Source organism: Aotus nancymaae, unplaced genomic scaffold, assembly GCF_030222135.1.
Source record: "Aotus nancymaae isolate 86718 unplaced genomic scaffold, 86718_ANA_hifiasm-v0.15.2.pri h1tg000049l, whole genome shotgun sequence".
Taxonomy (NCBI): Eukaryota; Metazoa; Chordata; class Mammalia; order Primates; family Aotidae; genus Aotus; species Aotus nancymaae.
The window spans coordinates 4,298,002-4,317,282 of NW_026988463.1; the positions used below are offsets into that span (position 1 = coordinate 4,298,002).

Sequence of the window (19,281 nt, forward strand, 5' to 3'; positions counted from 1 at the left end):
AGCTGAGAGTTCCTGTTCAATGCAAGCTGGGAAGCCCCATTTTAATGTGAAACCACCTGATTTTTCAATGTTGGCAGGGTCTTCAAAGTTGTAAAAACTTCCAGAAAGGCTGTACTAAATGCATCCAAGTGCCAGCCCTAACCCACGAGCAGAGGTCTGCAAGCCATGCCCTAACCCATGTAGACTGAGAAACGTGTGGGGTGTGGAGCCTTGCCAGCCCTGGAAATGGGCCCTGTGGGGAGAGGGTCCTGTGGAGGGGAGGTCTAGAAGGTGACTGTCCCAGCCAGACCCTGCTTAGTCCTTGACAGCTAGACAGAGGCCATCCTGCTTTCTGGAGATAACTGAGTTCTCCAGAAACTACCAAACCCTCTAGCTGGTGTGGCCGAGCTTCCTGGGGATAAGTCTTCAGGCCCCCTAAAGACTAGAGCTAGCCCAGCCAAGGGCCTTGGCTACAGGCCGGGCTGGAGAGGGTGTGGGTGTACAAGGGCTCTCCGGAAGTCAGGAGCTGAGCTGGGCCCCCAAAGGCTCTGAGGCATAACTGACCACAAACGCGGAGGGGGAGGAGGGTAGAGTGTTTTCCTGGAATCCTCCAAGGCAGGGGATTTTTCTGGACTAGTCCAGCCCCTGGCACCCGCCCCCTCCTGCCCAATCAAGGGCCACTGTCAACTGCAGCCCAGGTCTCATTCACCAACAGTGACTGCCTCTATGCCTTGAAGCTGCCAGTAACTTTGGGGCTGTGGGCAGACCACCACTGCCCTCCCTGACTCAGCCCCTTCACCTCATAATATGGTGGGAAGAGAATCCAGGGGTGCTCACAGCTCTGAAGGCTGTCACGGCTAAGAGGACCCTGAACTTGGATTTGGCATTGGAGTCTGTACTTAGGAGGCTCTTGAAAGGGCTTTCTGTGGGTTGCCAGGAATTTTTTCAAATTGGGATTAGCTACCAACAATAACACATTGAGAGATTTCACCTAAAAATCTGGATTTCCGGTTTCTCTTCAAAAATCCAAAGCTCTAGCAGGACTGGGATGGTCACGAGGACTGAGCCCTTATCAGCCCCACTCCCGCCACCCCATTTGTCTAGGGCCACCCAGGCTCTGGGGTGGACTTCTAGCATTTATGTCACCTGCTTGGTGCCTCATAGGCATCTGGGCTGTAACTCTTAGGATTCCTCAATAGTCTCTTGCTTTTTACACAAAAATCAGGAACCTGCCCATTGTCATCCAGCAAACCCATGACAGGCAAGGTTTGTCCGGCAAGGTCGGAAGGGCCGCAGGGTGAGGACCAGGCCATCCCAGCCCAGGAGCCCCTCGGCGGGGAAGGGGCGTGTCTCCAGGCAGCCCCGCCCCGGCCAATGGGGAGAGGCCCCGCCCCCTGCCGCGGCGGGCCCGCCCCCCCCGGGGCTCTTAAGGCGCGACCTGCCTCCCGCGAGCGGACTCCGGAGCCCGAGCCCGAGCCCGGGGCGGGTGAATACAGACACGGACGTGGCTGTCTCAGGACCCAGGAATTCCTCCCTCAGGCCGGCCGGCCGGGAAGGACTGAGGCCGCGGCCTGCTCTCCCTGCGCCGCTGCCGCCGCCTCCCGGTGAGTTTCTGCGGGGCTGGGGGGCTGCGGGCGGGGACAGGGGCGCCACGGCCAGGCTGTGCACACGCGCGATTCACGCGCGTGGACCACCGCCGCGCGCACACACGCACTCTTGGGCGGGAGCACGACACGGTCGCCGCACGATCACCTGGGCCGCCTGGCGGGCAGGCCCTGTGCATTCCCTCCCTCGCAGTCCTGGGGTGCCGACAGCCCCACAGCCGGCCAGGGTGCGCGCCTGAGTGTGCGTTGAGCCCTCGAGGCTGCGAGCAGACAAAATAAACACCCCCTCCCTTGCTTCCTCCTCCCACGGCTGGGCCCTCCGGCATGACCAGTTTTATGAATCAAACCCATTTGAGGGGGAGAGTCAAGCCAAGTAGACTTGGGTTACTTTTCCCTCCTGGGGTCCGGCAGTAGGTGCTCCTGTGCAGAAGGGCTGCCTGGGGGTCCTCTGGACCCTTGTCATTCAAATCACACAGCTGGGGGCCACAGATATGCAGCCCTAGGGAGGGCTGGGGAGTGGCCGGTGGGTGTCTGATGCCCATCCCTCCAGGTCGGGGATAGATCTGGACTGGCCAGGGCTCTTAGTGCTCTGGGTATCAGGATGCCAGGTCTCTGCCTCTGCCAGGGAAGGGGCCTTGCTTAGGCTGCAAACCCAGTGGCCTGGAGCCAGCCTAGTCCTTTGTGTCCATGGGCTGGCATTGCTGGGGCCCGAGGACTGCCGAGGTCCCCTGTGGTCACTGGCAGGCCAGCCGATTGGTGCCAACCATTCTGCCTTTCCCCCATTCGTTAACGATTACCACACCAGGGTCACTGACCGCCTCTCCTGCTGTGGCCCAGGGGTGGAGTGTGCATGGTGAAAGCAAGAGGTCCTGAGGGTCTAGGTGTCCCCCTACCTGCCTTTTGCACCAAGGGCAAATGAGGCTCTGGAGAGAGGCACCAGGACCTAGAGCCCCCTTCCCCAGGGTGAGAGCCTCCAGGGCTGGGGACTGGATAAAATCTCCAAGGTCTCTTCACACTAGACTGTACTCTGGGTGTTGAGGGCATAGAGGAGTGGCTGGGCTGGGGCTTTCCAAGCAGGGTCCATTAGAGTCAGCCCTGTGGGCATCAACGTCCAGGATGGGCCCAGCTATTGACAAAACCCAACAGAGCTGGGGCAAGCAGGTGGGGGATGGGGAGCAGTCCCCTGAGTTTACTCTCTTCTCCCAGGGGAGCTGGCCTGGAGCTTCTGTAAACAGAGTGTCAGAGGCAGGAAGAGGCTCTGGTGATGAGCAGCCCAGCTGGATCCCCTCCAGACCATTATCTAGCCTCCCCTGGGCCTGGGGAGGGAGGATGTGCACACGCGTGCCAGCCTGGGGGCCGGGCACTGCCTGTCCCCACCTCCCGGTTTCCTGCACATTGGAATAGCTGCCCTGATACCTGTGGGTCCGGAGGGTCAGATGGGGGTGGGGCCAGGGGCTGCGGTCTCAGGGCATTTGTTCAGATGGCACCTCTCTCTGCACATTCTGGGAATGGGAGAAGAGGGTTCAGCATAAGGAGCTTCTCAGACACTGCCCAGACCTGTGCTTTCCCCAGGAATGCCCCTCTGGCAGGCAGCCCAGGGTCCAGGGAGATGCCCCGGGCAGGAGATGGGTCCGCTGCTTCCACCTCCCATTACTGTCACCCCCATGGATACCCCTAGGGAAGCTGGGACAATTCCCAAGTAAATAGAATTAAGTCGGCTTATAAGTGCACGGGCTTATAAGTGGGTCCTGGCACTGTACTTGGCAGCCTCTGGGAACAAGAAAGCAAGGCCCTGCTGAGCCCAGGAGGGAGCTCTCACCTCAGCAGGCCAGCCAGCCAGTCCTTCTGGCAGAGCAGAGGTGTGCAGAGGGGAGGCTGCCCACAGAGCCATCCCTCACCAGCCCTGAGCTCACGGGAGTGCAGCAAGGCCACCTAACTCTGTTAGTGACCTCTTCTGGACCCCCCATCAGCTGCCCTTAGAGTCCCCTCCCTGGCTGGGGAGCCCAAGGCTCTGTGCTGCCAAGAAAACCAGCTCCCCTCACTGCTGTGGAATTTGCGTGAGTTCTTGGAGAAGGGGGAGGGTGCACGTGTGTGTGTGTGTGTGTGTGTGTGTGTATGTCTGTGTGTGTCAGCAGGAGCACAGCCCAGTGGGTGTGTGTCTGTCGTGGGCGTGTCTGCATGCGCGTGACTGGAGCAGGGCTGTGTGTTTGGGGGCAGGCGGGGGTGTTTGGGGAGCCTGCTTGCACCAGGAGGGGCAGGGCCTCAGCCTCCTTCCTTTTATCGGTTTCCACATTCCAGATTCCAGAGTCAGCCGGATTGCTTTCCCTCCTCACTGGGCTGCTGGCCTCCCCCGCTTTTCCTCATTCCAGCCTCCCTGGGTGTGAGGAGGCTGGAGAGGCTCCCTCGAACCACCTCGGTTTTAGGCGGGGTGGGGGCAAGCGAAGGGCCAATTCTCCAAGGTTAGAGACGGCCCCCACCGGACTCCTCATGGGGAATGTAATAAGGCTCTGACATTCCTCAGGGGCTGCCTGAGAGATTTAATTAAGGAGGGAGGAGGGAGCAGGCCTGCACCAGGAAGGGGCTGGGGCAGCCGCTGGGGCCCCTGCTGGCCCTGGGCCCCGAGCCCTGCTGGGCATTGAGAGCAGTGCGGGGGCAGGGTTGTGGCTCAGTGGCCAGGTCCTGTTCTGCCTCCCTGAATCCATCCTGCCTGCCCATTGATCAGTTCACAGACCCCAGGGGCACCATTTCTGCCATGGGGTGGCCAAGAATCCTGGGTGACTGTAGGGATTCGGCATGGGGAGCTTCAGGAGGGCAAGACCCCTTCTAGGGCCACTTCCTTCACAGAATCCCTTGGCCCAGGGTGCTTAGGGCTGGTGGCCTTCCTTTGGTGACTAAGGTGTTCTTGTGGCAAGTTTGGGGTTAATTGCAGGTTAGGGCCTTACTAGATGGGTGCTTGGCCCTGGGTGGAGACAAGGCAGTGAGGGTGCCCCGTGTGAGGGCCCAGCCCTGGTGGCATCACACCTGCTGTGTGCCAACAGGGGCATCTGGACTGGCCCATTTCTAGTTGGGCTGCAGCCACCACACAGCTCCCGGGGCCACAGGTGTCCTCCCTGACAGGTTGCACCTCTTGTGACTGAGATGGCACGTCCCACCGCCCCAGGGGCTCACTTGAGCTGGGGCCTGGCCTTAGTCACTGGTCTCCCTGCCCTGGGCTAACAGGTCTGGTAGCTGCCAAGTCACCCACCGTGCCACTGAAGGCACCCACTTGGGGCTGGGCCAACCTCCTGGGTGGAGGAAGGCCCCGTGCCTGCTCCTCTCCTAGCCCTGCCAGCTGGTCCACGCCTGCTCTGGGATCCAGAGCCCCCTCCCTGCACAGGAAGACGAGCTGACATCCTGACTATCCCCTTTGCAACCCTCTGCCTTGGTGTTCTGAACCCTGGCTGTGCGGAGGACTCACTCAAGGAGCTTCTCCAAAATACAGCTCTGCCTGGGCCTTACCCCTAGAAATTCTTGTTTAATTGGCCTGGAGGTGGGGCCCCAGCATGGGTATTTTTCTGAAAGCTTCCTGGGTGATTCTGACGTGTAGCCCAGGGGGCAAAGCCCTGGCATCACAGGTGGGAGATGGAAGCCCAGAGAGAGGAGAGTGCTTGGGTGAGGTCACAAAGCATATGAATGCCGATTGAGCTACTGTCTGTGGCATTATCTGGGGAATGAAGAGCGCTGGCTTGGGGTAGTAGATGGAGTAAGAAAAAGACTGACACCAGTGGGGTCCCTGGCTTAATCACTTAACCTCCCCTAGAGGGAGGGCCCACCTGGTACAGCCCCTGAGGAACCTGAGGCCCAGCCCTCTCTGCCCCTTCTGTGAGAGCCCAGGACAGAGACCCCTGACCTCTCTGCCCTGCCCCTGGGACTGCTGTGTCCCAAGTAAGGGGAGACGGGGCGGACCCAGCCGGGCCCTGAGCCTCCTCGGACACGTCAGCGAAACTGGAGCCAGCTGTCCTGGCCGCCGGCACAGTCCCGCCTGCCTGAAGGGGTTGGCAGACTCCTGGGGCTGGGCTGCTGCCAGGCCTGGCCAGCCGCACAGAGTCTCAGCGGGCCAGCACAGGGATTGGGGGCCCTGAGCCGCAGGGTCAGACCCACAGCGCCTGTCCTGCACCCACTCTGAAGCATCTGGCACAGGACGGGGGCATGCTGGCCTCAGACAATCTGTCTGTCCAAGCCTGTACTCTACTCAGCAGGCACACTCCCTGCCCCAGGATCAGTGAGAGGTGGTCGCCAGGGCTGATGTGGTCACCAGATGCCTGAGTCCCACCCCAGCCATGCCACCCCCTTGCCCATCCTGCCTGACCCTGGGCATATGTGTGTTGCACCCCCGGGGTGGGTGGGCGTGCCCCTGAGAGTTGAGATGACGAGTGCCTCATCCTCCTTACTCATAAGGCTCCTCCCTGAAGTCCTGTGCTGAAGGGGGCCGCCAAAGGACAGCTCACCCCCCATGTACCCCTTTCCAGAACTGGAGATACCCACTATCCCTCTCCCCAGTCCCCAGGGTGGAGGGCAGCCTCCGTGTGGGGGCCTTGACCCTGGGCCTCCGATTCGTATAAAGCTGGCTCAAAGCCCCCTCCTTCAGTAGCACTCGAGCCCAGTGCCGGGGGGTGGGGGTGTGTGGAGGGGGCAGGCAGGGTTCTGCATTTATAAGTACCACCCTCTGCAGCGAATGTTTACCACCACTTAGCAGCACTGGACAAGGCTGAGGACTTGGGTGGAGGAAGGAGACCCCAGACCCTCGATGTTGTCTTCCCATACCCAACACCCCTAAATCCCAGGGCTGCCTCCACAACACCCCCTGCACCCTTGGCAGAGGAAAAGGTCTCACCTCCCTGCCTCGACCAGTGGATCAAATATCAAAGCCCAGGTCCTGGGATCACTGGGTGGGAGGGTGGGTAGGCGGTGGCAACCGCAGCATGACTTGTAGACATCCCCCAGCCCCAGGCACACACCAAGCACACACCCAGACCCCAAGCGGGCTGGACGGCTCCCAGATCTTATTAAAAGAACTTCCCCATTTGAAAACAAACAGAACAGAAAACTACATCTCCAGAGGGCGTGGGGGCAGGGCTGCTTGCAGCAACTCCAGACGTGAGAAACTGAGGCCCACAGTTGAGAAAGGAACTCTGGCCTCTGTCCCCTGCCACCGTCCCCTCCATGGTCAGCCTTCCCCTGCTGGGTTCCTCCCGGAGCTAGCTGATGGGTTCTCAGTGCCAAGAGCCGCTGGCAGCGCCCTCAGAGCTGCCAGCCTGTAGCTTACACACTCTGGGGTTTTCCAAAGCTCCAGTGCTGCCTCCTCCCTCCTCCCTTTGCTGTGGGGGTAGAATTGGGGCTCAGGCAAGAGTTTACCCCACATTTTATAGGGCTGGCAAGCAGGTTGGCTGCTGCCTGCTGGGTGGTCAGCCCAGGACCCCAACCCGCAGTCCTGACCCAGCCCCCTGTCCTGCTGACAGGGACACACATTCCACAGCTCAATACCAGTGGGCAGGAAAGCCAGCCTGTGGCTGGATGGACCCACAGGGTCCCCTCCCACTTCACGACCTTGCTGATTAAAGACCCAACAGATTATGGAGACCAGAGCTATGGCTGGTTCCCCTCCCCAGTGCGGGGTGAAGAGCACGTGCCCCCAAGAGCCGGCCTGCACACCGAGCCTTGAGCGACGGAGGCTGCCACATGCATCCCCCACTGCAGCCCTGAAGTGTCCCAGATACTCAGATGAAAAAACAGGCGTGAGAGCAAAGAAGCTGTCTGCGGCCTCGCAGCTTGGACACCTCTGAGCCTAGGGCTGCCTGCCTGGAGTGAGAGCTCTTTACTGTGACCTTATATGAGGCCCAAGGGGAGCTGAGCCCACGGTGGTGGCCAAGCTAGCCACGTGTAGGGTTCCCTCCCACCCTGGAGCCTGGGTGCTCCCTTCCCGACCCTGGCCTGGCCCCACTGGGAGGGCTGATTCAGGCAGAGGTGGCCTCACCCCCCACATAGACATGGGGTGGGTGGGGGTCATTCAGCCCACATCTGGAGGCCAGGTTGCACCCGCCATCCTCTGAGTCAGTGAGGGTGGAGCGGGTCCCATAGGGGAGGGGAAGGCTGGGGGTGTGGCCCCAGGACCTTAGGTCATCAGACAGGAGCCCTCCTGGGGTGGTGCTGGCCGGTTCAGGGACGTGTGCTTGGGGTTCAGTATGCTCACTTCTTCCAGTGCTCAGTGCCTGGCCCTCCTGGGCTGTTCACTCAGTAGGGCTGAGTTAAGCAGGCTTGGAGACACCTATGGCAAAGGCAGGCCAGGTCTTGCCTCAGGGAGGTAAGGGGGCATGCGACAGCCAGGGGGCACACCGCTAGGTCAGGTACGCTTACCCTGCTGGCCTCTGAAGGGCGCCTGTTATCGCTAGCTGGCTAGGGTCTCAGGGTCGGTGGCTCCCGGGAAGATGACCCTGGCAGGGGGATACTACAGGTAGGCAGAGCCTGTGTGGGCCCAACTCGGGGGAAAAGGCCTCCTTCCTCCACCTCGAGCTTGCCACACACCCCAGCGGCCACCTTATCAGTCACTTGTCTCATCTGTCCTGGGACCACCTGCTCCTCCACCTTCTCACATTCCAGGAGCCCGAGTATCTCGGGGACAGGGAGCCCCATGGACGGGTCCCCCCAGCCTGGGGCAGTGGGGTGGACTGCAGGCTGGGTGGGGGTCATGTTACCTGGACTACCTGCGTGGCTGGCCTGGGGGAAGGGGAAGCCCAGGCTCCCACACAAAAGGCCCTTGTGTGAGCTGCAGGCGCCACTGGGCAGGAGGCTTCCCAGGGACAGGCTGGCACTCCGTATGAGGTTCAGGGACTTCTAGGGGTGCCAAAGCGGGGAGGGCTGCTCCTGGGGATGGCCCCAGTGTTCCCCCCAGGAGTCTGGGTGATGGGGGCCAGCCACAGACCTGCCTGACTCGGGCAGTGCAGCTAAGATCTGGAGCATGGAGTGGCTGGTGGGAGTCCCCGCCCCCAGGGCATCTGGAGGGCATGCACCCGTCACAGGCGGCTGCTGCAGACCTGGGCTCTGGCTCGCACTTGCTGGCACTGCAATGACAGCAAGTCCATGCATCTCCATGAGCCCTGCTTTCTTCTGTCTGCCCTGACTGGCTGCTGGGGGGCTGCCTGAGGTGACAGTAAACACTTAGTGGGAAGGACTTGCACCATTACTGCCATGGGGATGGCTGCTGCGCATCTTTCTTGGTGCCTAGCTCAGGGTAGACCCCGAGAAACAGTAGATGAATGACTGCGGAGCTTTCCTAGGCCTGGCACTGCCCCTGGGGCTGCCATGCAGCCAGTGTCCCCACCTAAGCCCTGCAGCCCCCCAACTATAGCTCTGTCACCAGCCTCAGCTCCCCGCCTCCCTCCCTCACAGGGGACACCTGCCAATGCCTGTGGCCTCTGTCCCTCCTCCAGGAACCTCCCACCGGCCACTTCCTGGCAGCCCGCAGCCCCCAGCCTAAGCAGGTCTGACTGCCCAAGTGGAAAAACACGGATCCCATAGTTTCCATGTGAAGTCTTCCCGCTGCAGTCCCTCCTCCAAGGAGGGAAGGACATGGAGCATGGCAGCAGGGGCCGGTGGCCGGGGCAGCCAGCTTCTCTGCTTACATACCCACCCAGTTGCCTGCCTGCCCCCTTCCTTCCAGACCCTGTAGGGAGGAGCTGCCACTCCAAGTCCCACAATTCTCTCCTTCCCTGTCCACCTCTGAGGCAGGGGATTCGGGGACCTAACCTAGGCAGAGGCGGGAGCACCTAGGGTTCAGGAGGAAGCAGTGCATGGTCACTCCACGTTCAGTGGATGTCAGGCCAAATGCTGACCTCTGTGTTCATTGGATAGAACAAGGTCACACAGGAGGGAGTGTCAGAGCTGGGACAGGACCCGGGTCAGGGGCACTGGTGACCTGACTCATAAATGTTGGGTTCTTTTGCATTTGGGGGAAGGAGCAGTGAATAATTCCCTCTGGTTCTTCCTGGCATGGCTGCCCTCTAGGCCCCTGACTCAGTCTCCTGTCTGCCTCCTCTCTGCTCCCAGGGACAGAAGATGTGCTCCAGGATCCCTCTGCTGCGGCCACTGCTCCTGCTCCTGGCCCTGGCGCCTGGGGTGCGGGGCTGCCCATCTGGATGCCAGTGCAGCCAGCCACAGACAGTCTTCTGTACTGCCCGCCAAGGGACCATGGTGCCCCAAGATGTGCCACCTGACACAGTGGGCCTGTACATCTTTGAGAACGGCATCACCACGCTCGACACAGGCAGCTTTGCCAGCCTGCCGGGCCTGCAGCTCCTGGACCTATCACAGAACCAGATTGCCAGCCTGCCCAGCGGGGTCTTCCAGCCACTCACTAACCTCAGCAACCTGGACCTGACAGCCAACAAGCTGCATGAAATCACCAATGAGACCTTCCGTGGCCTGCGGCGCCTTGAGCGTCTCTACCTGGGCAAGAACCGCATCCACCACATCCAGCCTGGCGCCTTCGACACGCTTGACCGCCTCCTGGAGCTCAAGCTGCAGGACAATGAGCTGCGGGCACTGCCCCCGCTGCGCCTGCCCCGCCTGCTGCTGCTGGACCTCAGCCACAATAGCCTCCTGGCCCTGGAGCCCAGCATCCTGGACACGGCCAACGTGGAGGCGCTGCGGCTGGCTGGCTTGGGGCTGCAGCAGCTGGACGAGGGGCTCTTCAGCCGCTTGCGCAACCTCCATGACCTGGATGTGTCCGACAACCAGCTGGAGCGCGTGCCACCTGTGATCCGAGGCCTGCGAGGCCTGACGCGCCTGCGGCTAGCTGGCAACACCCGCATCGCCCAGCTGCGCCCCGAGGACCTGGCTGCCCTCGCTGCTTTGCAGGAGCTGGACCTGAGCAACCTGAGTCTGCAGGCCCTGCCTAGCGACCTCTCTGGCCTCTTCCCCCGCCTGCGGCTACTGGCAGCTGCCCGCAACCCCTTCAACTGCGTGTGTCCCCTGAGCTGGTTTGGCCCCTGGGTGCGTGAGAGCCACGTCACACTGGCCAGTCCCGAGGAGACGCGCTGTCACTTCCCGCCCAAGAATGCTGGCCGGCTGCTCCTGGAGCTTGACTACGCTGACTTCGGCTGCCCGGCCACAACCACCACAGCCACAATGCCCACCACGAAGCCCGTAGTACGGGATCCCACACCCTTGTCTTCTAGTTTGGCTCCTACCTGGCTTAGTGCCACAGAGCCGGCCACTGAAGCCCCCAGCATACCCTCCAGTGCCCCACCAACTGTAGGGCCTGTCCCCCAGCCCCAGGACTGCCCACCGTCCACCTGCCTCAATGGGGGCACATGCCATCTAGGGGCACGGCACCACCTGGCATGCCTGTGCCCCGAGGGCTTCACAGGCCTGTACTGTGAGAGCCAGACAGGGGAGGGAATGCGGCCCAGTCCTACACCAACCACGTCGAAGCCACCGCAGCCCCTGTCCCTGGGCATCGAGCCAGTGAGCCCCACCTCCCTGCGTGTGGGGCTGCAGCGCTACCTCCAGGGCAGCTCCGTGCAGCTCCGGAGCCTCCGCCTCACCTATCGCAACCTGTCGGGCCCTGACAAGCGGCTGGTGACACTGCGGCTGCCCGCCTCACTCACTGAGTACACGGTCACCCAGCTGCGGCCCAACGCCACCTACTCCATCTGTGTCATGCCTTTGGGGGCTGGGCGGGTGCCAGAGGGCGAGGAGGCCTGTGGGGAGGCCCGAACACCCCCAGCCATCCACTCCAACCACGCCCCAGTCACCCAGGCCCGCGAGGGCAACCTGCCGCTCCTCATCGCACCCGCCCTGGCCGCGGTGCTCCTGGCCGCACTGGCTGCGGTGGGGGCAGCCTACTGTGTGCGTCGGGGTCGGGCCATGGCAGTGGCGGCTCAGGACAAAGGGCAACTAGGGCTGGGGGCTGGGCCCCTGGAACTGGAGGGGGTGAAGGCCCCTTTGGAGCCAGGCCCAAAGGCAAGAGAGGGCAGTGGAGAGGCCCTGCCCGGCGGGTCTGAGTGTGAGGTGCCGCTCATGGGCTTTCCGGGGCCCAGCCTCCAGCCACCCCTCCACGCAAAGCCCTATATCTAAGCCAGGGAGAGACAGGGCAGCCAGGGCTGTGCTCTCAGCCACTGAGATGGCCAGCCCCCTTCTGCTGCCACACCACGAAGTTCTCAGTCCCAACTGCGGGGACATGTGCAGGCCAGGCTGTGTGACCACAGCTGGGCCCTGCCCCCTCTGTACCTCGGTCTCCTCATCTGTGAGTTGCTGCAGCCCAGTGATGAGCCCTAACATCCCCAGGGCCGAGTGCCTATGAGAATGGCATCCGCCCCATCCTCTGCAACGTGCAATCCCTGGGCATGGTGGGCCCTGCCATGTGCTGGTAACATAGGCCTGGACCCTGCTGGGCTCTCCTACCCCAAGCAGACCTTGGGGGCCAGTGAAGGAAGCCCCCAGAAAGAACAGAGGGAGAGCAGGTGGGTGATGGGGCTGTGCGACTCTAGCCTCGGCCCCAGGAAGCGAAGGAACAGAAGAAACTGGAAAGGAAGATGCTTTAGGAACATGGTTTGCTTTTTTAAAAATATATATATATATTTATAAGAGATCCTTTCCCATTTATTCTGGGAAGATGTTTTTCAAACTCAGAGACAAGGACTTTGGTTTTTGTAAAACAAACAACGATATGAAGGCTTTTTGTAAGAAAAAATAAAAGATGTGTTTCTTAGGCTCAGTCCCAGGGTAGAAGGGCTGGGTGGAGGGATATGAGAAGGGACGGCCCTCGCTGTGGGAGCCAGGGCCCTCGGTCAGCACCCCCTGGGCTTGTTGTGGGAGCTGGGCTGCCTCTGGCATCGGACAAGGACTAGTTAGGGAACCTTACCTTCCCCAGGCCCCATCTTCTGCCAGTGGGAGCTCTGGCCCATGTGGGACTGGGAGAGTCTCGTGGCAGACATGGGGCCAGGTGAGGCTCTCCTGGGTTGGTCTGAGGGGTATTTCACTGCCTGCCTTCCTCTGGGGACAGTGCCCTGGGCACTCCCATTCTAGGCCTCATGGGGATGGTCCTGGGACTAGATGGCCTCCAGGACCTTCCCTACAAGGTCCTAGGAGAGCCAGATGATTTGCATGGCCCCAACTCTCGCCTGCCACCCCACTGCCCAGCATGGGTGCAGCAGGAAATCCTGCTCCTTGCCTCCTGCCCTCATCTGTTGCGAGGGTCTTGGCGGGAGGGGAAGTGTGAATCATCAAAGGCAGGGACCCCATGGACAGGTTGGGACCAGGACCAAACGGCCCAGGCTGGCTTGCAGATGACGCCATGATTGGTGGCCCTGGGATGCCCCCTCAGCCCTTGCACTAGGGATGTGTCCAGGCTTTCCAGAAACCCCGGAAATGGGAGCATTTTCCAGGAAGGCTGCATGCTGAGGTGGGGGCAGGGATGCTGAGTGTGGTTGTGACCTGGACTAGGTGCAGGGAGCTTGGGGACAGTGATGGCACACAGCACCTTTTCCTGTTACCCTCAGTGGGAAGGAGAGGAGGGGGCCCACTGGGCTACAGGGACGTCCTGAACATGCTGGAGTGAGCCTCCTGCAGGCCCCATGCCACCAGCCCCCAGGCTCACGCCTGGCGGGACAGAGTCAGCCCAGCCAGACCCAGAGAGCAGGCCCCGCAGCGCGGGTGTTGATTTCAGCACCGAGTCAGGCCCAGCCACGCGAGGCTCTGGATTCAATTAGCGGCTCCTGAGGGCTCTGGCAAGAGGAGGGAGGGGGTGGGCTGTGGGTCATGGCGGGCAGTGGGTGGTGGCAGTGGGCCTGGGTGGGGCCCCTTCTTCCTGAGGCAGCAGGGGCAGTCCAGGTGGATTTCCTGTAGGCCTGGGTCCCATTACAGGAGTGGCTGCGGCCAGGCCTGCCTCCCCCCGCCTGTGGCTGCCTCATCAAAGAGGCCTTTGTGGGCCTGAGGCTGCTGCTGAACACGGTGGCTGCTGAAGAAATGTTTTCACTGCAAAGCAAACCTGGCCGACTGGGATGATGACGGTGGGGAGGGGTGGGCAGTGGCAAGACCCAAAGAAAGGGAGCCTTCCGAGGAACGGTGTCTGGAGTGTGCCATCAAATTAGGGCTTTGGAGAAGGGGAGAACACAGCCAGAGGGCGACCAAGCTGAGATGCAGCCTCAACCCAGGATGAGCCCCCTGACTCTAGGCCAGGGACTAGGGGCAGACCCGAGGGTGTGTAAGCCCCATCACCGGGTGCTGACCGCAGCAGGCCCTGGGCCATGCGGGCGACACATGCTCTTGTTTTATGCTCGGTAACCTCATCTATTGAAAAGGAGTGGCCACAGGGAGGGAAGACAGCATGCTCACGGTAAGTGGAGACAGGACCCCAATACCTGTTCCCTAGCCACTGATAGGGCAGCCCACCACTCAGGGGGGCTTAGGGCCACTGTGAGCTGCAGACCCTACTTCTATGGGGGTAAGTAGAGTGATACAGTTCACCCAGTCCTTCACAGGTATTCACACACTCAGCCCCGTTCAATGCCACCCGGAAGCATGGCACCCGACACAGGTGTATCGCTGTGTCTCCAAGACCAAAGCATGAGCTGTTCCTTTGGTGCAGGTTGCTGGTCCTCTCGTTATCCCCCCACCTCCACCCCGTGCCAAGCACGGGGCCAGGCACACAAAGTGCTGGGCAGCCCTCCGTGGACCAGCTGCCTGAGCAGAGACAGGACCTTGGTGTGCAGGGCTGGCCTGGCTCCCAGTCCCTGCTCCTTCCACTGTGGCTTCCCCTCAGGTGCTCTATGAATGCCAAGGGGAGGGCATAGATGGACCACAGAGGAGGCCCCTGGGTGACGATGAGGAGGGGATGGGTGTGTACATGACCCCAGTCCTCCTCTAGCTCTCATAAGGGCACACACTGTTCTGCACAAGCCAAGAAGGAAAATCTGTAAAACAGAACTCAAGGGTGGCGGAGTGGATACAGTTGCCAACCTCCCCATCAGTTGTGCCCACAGTTGACACCCCAGGGTCTCCATGCTCAGCTCAGACTCGTTCAGCAGCCCTAGCACACCAGGGAATCAGTGGGGGGCTCTGGCTTCCAGGACACCTGGGGGTGCAGGGGACCTGCCACCTCTCAGAACAGCCAAGGAGCTGGCACACATCCTTAGCATCCACCAGCTTTGTGGGGGCTGGCAGAGCAGAGGCCAGGGCTAGGGGGCAGAGGGAGGAGGACCCTGGCCTCGCCACCCATCTGGGAGTGATTTGAGAAATTCCAGTCCTTCAAGGCTATTCTTAACTGTGGTAATTACAGGATCAGCCTTGGCCAGTGGCACCGTGGGGTCTGGGCATCCTCCAGAGGCCACACTGGGGCCAGGCAGAAGATGCTTGCAAGGGAGTGGGGGGACCCTGTCTCTGGGGACAGAGCCTGGAAGGCAGGAAGTGGTGGGTGGAAGTGACTGGTGTTCAGTCCCTTCACACCAATGCCTCTGCTTGGGGCCCTCCAGGGAAGGAGGGTTGACCTAGAAAGGTCTAGAAGACAAGATGCCAGGCAGCTCTGGGCCCGGGGTGGGGGCATGGGGCCAGATACTAGACGTGGAATCTGAAGGCCAGGGGGCTCTGACTCCTCCAAGGCAGGGTGGGTTCCACCAACTCCTCCCTGAATCCCTGGTGCTCAGAGCAGGCAGGAGGCTGAGGGCAACCCTGATTCTGCCGCTCACCCTCCATGTTGCTTCAGGGAAGGTGCTGAATCTTGCTCAGCCTTGGCTCATCTGTAAAATGGGCCTTGCCAGCTTCTCAGGCCCTCCCTGGGTGTAAGAGGATGGGAGAAGGTGTCACTGTCACCCTGACTGCCACCCCTCCTCTGGGAGGCTGTCAGCCTGGGGAAGCCCCTGGCAGGAACTCTCACTGGCACTCAGGTGGGAGCTCTTTTGGGGACTCCCAGGAAGATCCCACAGCCTTTCTTACCACCAGAGCCTGGATAGGTCACTGTTGCCTGTGACTCAGTTTCCTCAGTTATGCAATGAAAGAAGGAACAAGTTTGCCAAGGACCAGCCCTTTCCTGGCTCTTATGTCCTCGGATCCCTCTGCCTTCGAAGGTTACAACAAGGCCCTCATGAGTCACAGCTGAAGCTTCAGAAGGGGGATGGAGTCCCTGCCTCTCCACCACAGCTCTGCCTAAGTCTCTGAACCACCCCCATCCTCAGTTTCCCCAGCTGTGTTATGGGTGGTCTGAATGGACGGGTCACTCATAAATCCTCGCCCTGGGCCTCATTCTAGCTCCTTAGCTGCAGTAGGCCAAGGCCATCTCTGCACAGAGATGACCCCACCTGGCCAGGACCCTGCCAGGCACTGCCAAAAGCTCTCTCCACACAGTTCTGGGGGCGGATGGAAGGATGAGGTGCACTTGGAGCCCCCGAGGCTGCCTGGGCACCAGCCCCACCTGGGGACAGACCTCAGGATAGAACAGGACAGCCATGTGGCTGGTGTGGAGTAAGCTGCATAAACTTCAGTGGGCTGTATAAGCTGAGGCCTACCTCCACCTCCAACCCGCCAGGCTGCCCCATGTTGCCCACGTCCACCCGCCTATCATAGCCTGGGGCCTCCTTGGGCCTCAGCCCTGCCAGAACGTTCACAGAAAAATCAAGCGAATTCTCGTACTTCCAGACCACACCCTCTCCCTGAATGCCAAGCATACCGGTGTCAAGCCCCGGCTGTGACGCCTTTGGTGACCAAGAACCCACTCGGCTGCCAGGGACCAGAGGGGCACCTGAGCACCTGCTTCTGTTGACATCTGAAATCTCTGGGGATACGGGGCCAGGGGTCTGTTGCAAGGCATTGCAGCCTAGCTCAGGAACCCCAGAACACCCTGGAGATCAGCCTGCCTCACGGATAGGCCAGATCAGGTGCCCTCACCAGCAGCACCCTGGGTCCTCAGCCTCCCAGCCCACCTGTGCGCCTCAGCTCCTACCCGGGCGAGGTGTCCAAGGTGAGGGAAGCCAGGGCGCTGGAGAAAAGCCGCGTGTCCCACAGCTTCACTTCGTGCTCATGCATCTGCAGGGGGGGCAAGAGAGGGGCTCAGAGGGGCCTATCCCTCAGCCCCACCCAGGGGCTCCCAGGAAACCTAGCGCCTGAGGGTGCAGCCTGGCATGGGGCACCTGCCGCAGAGCAGGACTTGGAGTGGAGTGGGAGTAACCCCAGGGAAAGAGAGTTTGGGTTTTCATGTTCTGCCCCTTTAAGAACACTTAGGTGACAAAGGATGAGGGGCGGTACCCTCCGTGGACTCAGTTCCTGTGGGGCCACCATGGCTCCTGGGGTCAGACTGAGCTATTGCAAATGGAATCTGCCAGTTTTCAGCAGCCGTCAGTCCCCTGAGGCTCTGAGACCCAGCCGCACAGCCAGGCCGTATATGGACAGGCCTGGAACTGACCCTCTGTCCCCTGCCTCCCAGTGGCTTCATCCCCGCCTGAAGGGCTGGACGTGTCCCCACCTGGCTGTGCCCTGCTCCTCCAGGAGGAACCCCCTACCTGGTTGAATCCAGTGGACACGAGGTGCTCCTGGGTACACGTCCATGCCAGCCGGCTGTCCCTGCCGTTCTCGTGGGCCTCCGTGCTCTGCAGGAGGCAAGGGGCGGACCTGAGCCCCCAGGGCTGCTACTGGTGGGTGGGGCCCGCTGGAGTGGGCCTGAGCTGGGGAACTTCTGCTGCCCACCTGTCTGAACGCCTCACAGAGGGTGGGAAGGTCCAGGTCCTTCTCCATGTCCCCACTGGGACCTAGGGTAGTCTCCTAAGCACCCCGATAATCCACCCCGCCTCCACCCCAGCTGAGAGCAGCTCTGCACCCAGAGGCTGACCTGGCCTCCGGACGAGGGCTCAGGGTCCCTCCTCCTGAGGAGAGGGCTGCCTTGATCCCCAGCTCCAGACTCCTTCCCCACTGTGCCGGGGGCTAAAGGCACTGGCACTTTCTCGTGCCCATGAGCTGTGTGACCCTGGGGACGCCACACTCTCTCAAAGCCTCATTTTTCTTGCTTGTGTCAGGGGCTTGCAGTGCTGTGCCACCCACTTCCCAGGGCTGTGGCCATGTGGAAGGGCAGGGCCTGCGGCAAAGCACCGTGTAAATCAGGGGATTTCAAGGATCACTGCAGCGGCCCCAGGCAGGAGGCAGGGCCTGGGACCCACCTCTGGGCAACATCCAGAGAGTGCCAAACAGTGCCTCTCCTGCCCTCCCGAGGGGCTGGAGCTGCCAGGAAGAAGGTTCGCGGCCCCCTACCGCACGCCCAGCCCCCAGGAGAGGGAAGCTCACATGGTAGGTGGGACCCTGTCCTCCTGGGCCCTGGCAGGGGGAGCCAAAGGGGCCAGAGGAAATGCAAACAGCTCCTCCCAGTCACCCTGGCCCCTGGAGCCTGAGACGAAGGACCCTGTTACCAAAAATAGCTCACCCCAAACCATGGCCAGCTTCCTTCGAGCTTCCCACGATCTCCTTGGGAATGAATGAGGGAGGGAAGCAGCCTGTGAGGAGCTGGCCCAGGGCCCCCTCCCCAGCCCGTGGTGGCTGACCCCAGCGTGGGAGACCATCAGAAACGGCTCCAGGTCCCATCCTTAGAGGGGCTTTTCTCACTGTTCCCTTCCCACTAGGCCTCAGCCGGCACAGGAAGTTGGGACTGTAGCCTGAGAACCAAGGCCCCACCACCCTCTCTCTATGTAAGAGGGGATATCGGGTCAGGACAAGGATTGGGCCATTGGCCAGCCCTGCCCCCAGCACCCTGGAGAGGGTCACACTGTCATTCAGGCTCCTGCCCTCTCGCTGGTGTTTGGTGTGCAAATATCCCTGTGTGCACAGTCCACCAGGTGGCTCTCAGCTTGTCCACAAGTCATTCATTCATTCAAGAAACACAGTTCTCAGATAGAGGGCAGGTGCTGGTGAGGGGGTGGGCGGGGAAGCAGTGCCCCTCACTCATCTGTTCTCTTGTCACACAGCTATTTGAGCTACACTGTTAGAAGCAACATGGGGAACAAAATGGAAAAGGTCCCTATGCCGGTGGAATAAACACATTGGGAAGGCAGATGTGGGCCAAACAGAAATCTATGTGTCATTCCCTGTGACTGTTAAGTGCCGTGGAGGAGCCGCATGGCGTCAAGGGAGCAAGCTCTGGAGTTGGACCCTGGAGAGGCCCAGCCCAGCCACCTCAGCTACCTCCCACAGTGGGTTCCTCACTGGCTCTGTGCCTCAGTTTCCGTGTCTGTAAAAAGCACTGTAACAGAACTTACTTTTTTTTTAACCTTCCCTATGGTACCGAAGGACCTACTTTTGAAGATGGCTGCAAGGACTAAGAGGGAATGCTTGTAGAGTGCTCAGGATTGTGTCTGGCAAGTGTCACGTGTGCATGTCTCACAGGATGATAGTGGGATACTGTGAGGGTGTAAGTGAGGGAAGGCAGTGTCAGGTAGCATTCCTGCTAGGCTGTGAGGGTCGGCAGGTGTGAGCCAGGTACGGGAACTGGAATCTGCAAAGAGCTGGGAACTGGAAGCAGGGAGGCCCGCTCAGCCAGCAGCTGTGGATGAGGGAGGTAGAGGCTGGGCCAAGCCTGCAGGGTCCCCAGCCAGGGCTGCCACTGAGCGCTTTTCACCTAGGGGCACAGGCTAAGCCTAGGGATGGGACATACTTGGCCTGTATGTCCCACCTTCCTAATTCACATGTG

General features: G+C 60.9%; 2 protein-coding genes across 2 annotated transcripts in view; one reads left to right on the plus strand and one right to left on the minus strand.

Moving 5' to 3' along the window:
* Nucleotides 1–19,281, minus strand: part of CORO7 (coronin 7) — a 61,652-nt gene that overhangs the window by 16,698 nt on the left and 25,673 nt on the right. The window contains exons 8-9 of the mRNA XM_064362405.1: nt 17,111–17,197; nt 16,555–16,637 (exon numbers count right to left, since the gene is read on the minus strand). Coding sequence (XP_064218475.1) covers nt 16,555–16,637; nt 17,111–17,197 — 170 coding nt within the window. The remainder of the gene's footprint in view (nt 1–16,554; nt 16,638–17,110; nt 17,198–19,281) is intronic.
* VASN (vasorin) lies at nt 1,528–12,332 on the plus strand. The gene is made up of 2 exons (XM_012441815.3): nt 1,528–1,583; nt 9,666–12,332. The coding sequence occupies exon 2, from the start codon at nt 9,675–9,677 to the stop codon at nt 11,694–11,696; it is 2,022 nt and encodes a 673-aa protein (XP_012297238.1). The 5' UTR covers nt 1,528–1,583; nt 9,666–9,674; the 3' UTR covers nt 11,697–12,332.